Below are 7,839 nucleotides of genomic sequence, written 5' to 3'. Positions count from 1 at the left end.
AAAAACTCGTATTGAAAGTCAGTATTCCATACAGCATTGTGGAATCACAGCCTCTTGCAAATGAAGGCAGGCAATTCTTTCATCCTTAATAATACTTTCCCTAGTAAAAGAAAGGTAGAAAGATATTCCAAAATGAGATTTGCAACCTTGATTCTAAGCATAACATTATGTGATATTCCAACTTGGAAGTCAGTAACTTAGCGGTTAACATGGCCAACACTGTATCTGCTTAGAACGGCATACAGTGGATTATTAGTAGCTTTTGTTATTTGAGTAATTCCATTCAAGAAAGAATCTCAGAGGCCAGAAGAGATCTTGCCCATCTGTGCTCTCTGGTGACAGTGACAGGACCCAAAGGAAAGGCATGGAGCTGTGTCAGGGGATGGCCAGGTTGGGGGTTAGGTTCTTCACCAGAGGGTGAAGGCTCCGCAGGGCAACAGTCAAGAAGCATTTGGACAACACTCCTGGCCACAGGGTTTGATTCTGGGTGGTGCTGTGTGGAGCCAGGGGTTGGACTCCATGATCTTTGTGAGTCCCTTCCAGTTTGGGGTCAGCGATTCTGCAATTTTAAGAGGCAAAAGGAGGCACCATCTGAATGATCCTGTAACTAACTTACAACAACCACATAAGATAGTAGTAATCTCTTCAGAATATCTTCTCTTTCTCAGCACATCTGAATCTAAGCAAGAGGAAAAAAAGGGTTTGTGCCACTAAAGATACACTTACTAGGTACTACTGATATGAGAAACCCCAACTTCACACATGCAGCCCTGCTATGCCAAGTGTTGCTCATATGAAGACTTAACTCATAGTTCCCAACAGGAAAAGTTGAGCTCAGTTGAGATCACTTTGTATAAGATGACAGCAAACAGTCAGCTGGTCTCCCTGTACTCTGGAGATTTGAATACCATCTCTGATTTGTGACAGTTTCTGATGGAATGTGAAGCAGAAGCCAAACTCCAATCACTGTTTCAGAATATGTCCAAAATCCATTCTGAGAAGCAGGTCTGCTACCATGACGACAGTGCATGATTTCTTAGTAACTGCACCGGAGTCTGTGATCTGCACAAAGGATGTCTATGCAGTCCCCCACGAAACAAAGCCTTTGGAGGGCAACTTCAGATCTTCTAAATCCTAACGTGATTTTTAATGACAAAGAATAGATCGTGTGCTACAAAGCTTGAGAAGCAAAAACACATTTTTCATGAACACTGACCAAGCAAACTGTAATATCCATTCTCAGTTTCGTTCCTCCTGTCTTCCTGACAGTAAAAACTATCATTCCACATCCTTAGTGAATCTTCAGCCATAGACAGTATTTCCAATCCAGTCTAAGTCTTGCAGATTTAATTTATGAAACACACAACTATCCCTGAAAGACAGGGGTTTCCTTCAGCATGTCTGTCACGTAAAAGGAAGGGTGTCTTTTCTGTTTGTGTTAATTTGAGAAACGTTGTTTCATGATGAATAGATAGGTGGCAAGTAGCTCGGGAGGTGAGGAAGGAGATGCTGGATTCTGCACATTAAAAACATCACAGATACGTAAAGGGAACCGAAAAGCAGAAAAATAGCTAGAATATATAAACAAATTATCAGAGGCAGCCATGAAACAAAAATGAAGGACGAGGATGAGATAAAGGCAGATATTAATTTATTTATACATCATTATTTTAGACATTCAGTGTTTCTTTGGAGAAAGCTTTATCACCCTGAAGCGGGGAAAGTGAGCTTATTTTCAGATTTTTTCTTCTATCCGTTTGCTAGTCATGCAACTACTTTAATCAGGATATTATCCTTAAAAAAATTGTGCGTCGCATCTGCAGATATTTTTTCCCTTCTTTTCAAGACCTTTTTTAGCTATAATGGGCCAATGGATGAATTTCTCCAAGTGCTAATACTGTGACAGCTAAGGTGCTGATATCCAGAATGGCTCCTTGGTGAAAACAGGATTCTTCAACATGGAAGAGGAAATCTCTTAATTAACTTTAAGCCAGCAGTAGGATGTGGAAGATACCTATTCCCTTGACAGCTGGCCCCGGCTTATAGTTCATAGACAGAGATCTGAGCACATTAACAATGAATTATGCTCTAACTCCCCTCTACTACCATTCTTCATCCACTGGATGGATACAGTGGCACTGCATCTGCTGTGTCTCTATAACACATCCTAATTCCATTTCTGAAAGCAACTTCAGTTGCTTTTTGTCCTCAAGGAAATGACTCGATACTGGTGCACTGTGGTGACTGCTGCCGAACACATCTGCACAGCTCCCTCCAGCTGAAAAAGCTCAAGAAAATGCTCAGTGTCTCAGGCCGGATTGTTTGCACAGTGTAAGCCTTTCCAAAGGCAGCTTTCACAAAAAACCTACAGCACAGCTGGGAGTCAATCAGCTTCATAAAAGATATTGTCAGACTGTGAACAGGAAAAGCAGATAAAAATACTTCCATTGGTCCATACTGCTGTTAGTTCTACCCCCTAAACTTAAACATTTCTGGTTTTTACATCAGAAGTAGACGTTTTATTTGCCAGTTAATTTTAGCACGTTCTTCACCATGGCCCCAATGCCATCAAAGATGTTATGTAATTCTGTTTCACACATAAATGCTGGGGTAGTCACCACTTTGTTTTTTGTATCCACGTGAGCTTCGTAAAAAGAAGTTAAGGAAAACACAGCCTGCAACTCACTTGCAGATGGTACCTGCAAAGTAAATCATCACTGACATAACCTTAGAGCAATACTATTCCATAAATGGACACCTCCAAGTACTTGGTACTGTTCAGCTGTAAAGGCAGCTGCAACCTATAACCTGAGTAGAAACTATATTGTCAGAAACGCAAACACCGCAAAAGCAATCTGTAAGAATGGCATCACCAAGAAACGTAAGAAAACTCATGGAACTTACTGATTGCAATAAAATGCCTCTCTCTGAGTACAGTTTGAACAGAGCTTTAGCCTTCAGGAAAAGAAAAAAATACGTATCTCAAAGGTAACTAACAACAAACTATATATTCCCTCTAAACTACAGTGCTAGCAGAAAAGCACAGATCCTGCACATATTCATTACCATAGTGACACATTACTAAACTCTTTGTGTAGCAATTATCAGGAAAGGATATAGTTACTTCCTTCACACAATGCTTTGCTCCCAGCTCTTTAATGGCACCCGCCGTTCCAGCATAAGGCCACTTGCCACCTTCCTCCTCTTCATGGCCCACAGTTACTTCAGCACCAGAAAGAACTTTGGCTGCCAACACAGGTGAAATGCAGCAAAGACTACAACAAAGGGGATTACAGAAACAATTTTGTGATGGCAGTCTTTCAAAACTTGGTCACGACTGGAAATATTCAAATGGATGCAGTCTTACACATCTGAAAGGCATAGCAAAGCAACATCCATTCAACATTTTCTAAGTCTCTTCTTTCACAAACAAGCCTCCCCACACACATACCTTGAAAAAAAAAAAATCTTAAAGACAAGCTACAACTGATAAAATATAAGAAGCTGTTATTTTTTTCTTTCTATCTGACCAACGTACATACCCAATAGGTTTGCCCGCTTTGTGGAAGTCTTTCAAGACACGCTCAACTTCTCTGTTCACCTTGCAATCCTTCCCATCAACAGCAAACGTAGATCTGCCACGGTAAGAAACTTTATGCACACCATACCATAAATGTACAAATAAGGATATCTATCTGCCCTGACTCCTGGTCTTGAGGACGGTACAAACATCATACTTCCTGAAAAAGTAGACTGATGCTGCAGTTGACCATTAATGGGTTAGTCCAAATGATTCACTTCTAAGGTTTTAATATGTTATACAGCTACTTATTTAAAGTAAGCACCTAGATAAAAGGGGTATTAAATTAGCTTTCTAGGATTACTGAGAAGAACAGCAATGTTGACACAGAAAAATCCATAGAGAAAATAATAGTCAAATTTCTCAAAGCCAAGAAAAAAACAATTAGAATTCCATGTGGCTCATCCATAATTAATTTATTTTTTAATTTATTTTTTAACTAGTTATTGTTTTATAGTTACCAATGCAAGAAAATACTTTTTGCCATGAAGGAAAAGGAGGATGACACTAGCAGCATCTGAAGCTAATGAAGCTTTACCTTCACTTGCCTCAGTCAGCCTCAAAAAGAATCATCACAAAGGCAGGGGGAAATATACTTCATGTGCATCATCCTACAATTCTCACCAATATTGGTAACACCAATAAGAATTCTAACTGGAAACCATCACAAACAGCACTTCAACAATATGAATGGAGTTTTCCTTATTAAGTAGCAGTTACACGTGTGTTAAATAAGGCCATTTATTACTCTATGATTTTACCGTGTGAATTACAAAGAAGGAATCTAGTATTTAATTGTCACTCACAAGTTTTTAGCAGCCCCAAATCCACCAGGGAATATCACAGCATCATGGTCCACTGTTGTAAGTTTAGCCAGGTTACTGATTTTGCCACGAGCGATCCTTGCAGATTCCACTAAAACATTCCTTGAAGGACCAAAGATAACGCAATGACCCGAATTAAGCATTTGCACACAAAAGAACATAAGGAAAGTCTGGGCAGAGGAAGGGAGGAAGTGAGAAATGTGGCATTCAATAACCAAAGTTACAGATCCTTTTAAAATATCACCACCAGGAAACACTGGTATTAAGAGGCCATGTATAATCACCTCCAGAATTATTACTTTTTAATATCCAATGAAGCACCAGCTAGCATCAAGCTGTTAAAGCCAGCCAGCAAAGTGCTCCCAGTTCAGTTAAAGGCTGCTGCCTCTGCAAAACACCTAAGGTGGATACCCAGAAGTCATAGAAATCACATTAGCACGGCTTTACCTTGACTCAGCTTCAGCTGGTTGTCCTTTACTGTGGTCAACAACATGCATCTGAGGAACATCAGGAGCATACATCTGAACCTCAGCTCCCCCACGACTAAGGTGTACCAGTACGCTAGGAAAACAGAAACAAAATATGCTGAAAACCTTAGGAGAGAGTTTTTATCTATCTGTATGTCTTCCTACAAACATCCCACCTGACAATGAAGAAAGAGGAACACATCCTACCAAAGTAGGAGCAAAAGAGGGAGCAAAATCCCTCCACGTAACACCAAGGTTCAGAGTAGAACAGAAAGTCAGATGGGTCAGGAAAGCTAGAGACAAGTTTCTTTGCTCAGTGCTCCCCTCCAGACAACACTGGGAGCACATTCAATCTAGGTGAAAGATCTCTTACCAACAAATAGTAAGAGTTAACAATTCAACTTGTGAATTAACATTTAACAGTGTTGAATTTAGCCCCAGGAATGAAAACTCCAGACAATTACAAAACTAAGTCTACTTATCTCTGCTGAAATTGATTCTGGAAATCTGAATTTCTGTTTCTGAAGAAAAAACAGTCTCTTAATTTGCTGCTCTGGCACCACCTGCAGTGCTCTGCATCTTTGGACAGGGATCATGAAGCAAGAATGCAACGCAAGCTCCCAGCTATGCTTTGACAAAAGCTTCACAAACCATGACAAGACACTGAATGACTCAGAGAAAGTTCAACACCACGGATTGCAGAAATGAATTCAGTGGGGTACACTGATGTAAAGCAGTCTTCTTTTGAGCCCACAGTTTCACAAGGTAACTTACGCAGAAGCCTCGTGGATTTCTGTGCCATCATAGACACCACAGCCAGACAAGACCTGCAGCAGGAAAATTAAGCACTTCAAGTGATACAAAAGTTTCTAAGGTCCTTCTTACATTTTAAATGAAATAAATAGGAGGATTGAAATAACTTCAGGACAAACTCTTTGCCAAGGCAGCCAACATCACACTATTAAACCCAGCACCGCCATCTGACATACAGCAGAACTGGCATTCTCTATTTTTAGCTACCCACCCCAGGCAGCCAGGACTCGAAGAGAACCAGAGTCTATTTATTTGCTCCTGTACTTGTTCCTTGGAGTTTATAAACTGGCACAATATCATGAATGCAGTGAGTTGAGTGCCATTTATCCGATATATCAAGTGTCATTGAGGTGCAAAACACTTTCTTACCTAGATGTACATCAAACCCAAGTGGGTCAGAAGCGCACTCATGGCACTTAGGACCAGCTATGTCACCTGCCACTGCATTTTGTCTGAGGATCCAAATCACAGATTAACAGTTAAATCACTTTCAAACCAATTATGAAACATTAACTACATTTTATTACCATGGTAATGCTACCTTCAGTTTGCTCATACACAAAGGAGATGAAAAAGCACAAAGCAATAAGCTGTTCTTGTATGGCTGGAGGGAATCTTTCACAAAGTAGAAGAAAAGAGGGGGGGGAAAAAAAAAAAGAAAAAAAAAAGGAATTAAAAAAAGGTTGTAAGAACAAGCAAACAAACAAAAATCCAAAGGGCTCTTGAAAGTATATAAATGAACACTTCTGAGTTTTGATTCTGTTTTCTCCAAGGAAAAAATCCAGTTGAAGAGTGCCCATTTCCCCCTTTCCCTCCTGGCTTTACCCTATTTTTTTTGAAACATAGAAGTTTTTTTAATCGCAGATACATGAACAGAAACTGAAGTGTAACTGCCTTAGAAACATGGGATTTGGAGGGGCTTTCAGCTCACCACTTCAAGTCTGACAGCAGAGAACTGGATGTCCCACCACCACTTCACTACATCAGACCAGCAATATTTTGTTGTCTCGGTTTCATAGCACTGATATTTACAAGTGATCTTTACTTGTTATGTTTTTATTTCATCTTTTGGTAAGCACAGAACCCAACTTCCTCCCCGTGCTGCGCTGTGCCGTTCCCCCACATAACTCACTCACCACAGCGACGCGGGCTCCGCGGGGGCGGCGGGCGGTGCAGTGGAAGGAAGCGAAGCCGCAGGGCGCAGCCCGCCGCAGCGCGGAGCACAGGGCCGGCCCGCGGGCGGGCAACATGGCGGGGGCAGCTCGGAGCGAGGCCGGACAACTGGCGGAGCGCGGAGTAGGAGACGGGCAGGCCGCGGGGGGTGGGCCAAGCCCGGAGGCCGCTGCGCCCTTGGCTGGGGTGTTGGGGCTCCCTCTGGAGGCGAGGAGGACCATCACAGAATCACAGAATGACCCGGGTTGGAAGGGACCTCAAGGATCATGTAGTTCCAACCCCCCTGCCTGGCAGGGCCACCAAACATACACCTTTACTAGATCAGGTTGCCCAGGGCCCCGTCCAACCTGGCCTTGAACACCTCCAAGGACGGGACATCCACAACCTCCCTGGGCAGCCTGTTCCAGGGCCTAACCACTCTCCTAGTAAAGACCATCGCTAAGGACCATTTGCTAGAACGCAAAGTTCCATTGCAGAGATGGATACATATGTAATGATTCAATGAGCATTGCTGTATCCTTTGCCCCAGTTTCTTCCCACAGTACACTACAATCAGTTTTGATGCTATAGTGTTTCTCACAATACTCCTGTTGAAGTAGTCATCTATACAGGATCAGATCAAATTCTCCCCAAGTTTTGTCTATTACAAACATAACAACGCCAACCCAACAGACTATTAAAAATCTAGGGATAAACTTGGCCAGCAATGAACAGCAAACTCCTCTTCTATACTACACAAAGCTACTATCATGACAGTCCCAAAATAATTAGAGCTATGGGTTGCATAGTAACAGTCATAATCATGTTATCTGACACATAATATGTTCTCTGGGTTAGCTTAAACACTGCAGGGATTTGGAAAGCTTCATTTAAGTAGGAAGTGCACATTAATGTTACATATTGAAATCTTAGAACTGACTACTACACATGCCTGATGTATTAGAACTGACTACTGATGCATATTTTGGACTTATTTTTCCCT

At 41.6% G+C, this 7,839-nt stretch overlaps 1 protein-coding gene across 1 annotated transcript; it reads right to left on the bottom strand.

Annotated features, from left to right (window-relative positions):
- Nucleotides 1-1,629: 1,629 nt before the first annotated feature.
- Nucleotides 1,630-7,093, bottom strand: GATD3A (glutamine amidotransferase like class 1 domain containing 3A). Its single transcript, XM_015883857.1, has 7 exons — nt 6,821-7,093; nt 5,646-5,698; nt 4,852-4,965; nt 4,387-4,506; nt 3,543-3,635; nt 3,119-3,275; nt 1,630-2,648 (listed from the first exon to the last, which is right to left on the bottom strand). The coding sequence occupies exons 1-7, from the start codon at nt 7,076-7,078 to the stop codon at nt 2,520-2,522; spliced, it is 924 nt and encodes a 307-aa protein (XP_015739343.1). The 5' UTR covers nt 7,079-7,093; the 3' UTR covers nt 1,630-2,519.
- Nucleotides 7,094-7,839: the final 746 nt, after the last annotated feature.

Source organism: Coturnix japonica, chromosome 1 (genome assembly GCF_001577835.2).
Source record: "Coturnix japonica isolate 7356 chromosome 1, Coturnix japonica 2.1, whole genome shotgun sequence".
In the NCBI taxonomy this organism is placed as follows: Eukaryota; Metazoa; Chordata; class Aves; order Galliformes; family Phasianidae; genus Coturnix; species Coturnix japonica.
The sequence above is the reverse complement of the archived record's forward strand: the minus strand, read 5'-3'. Positions and strand labels throughout refer to the sequence as shown.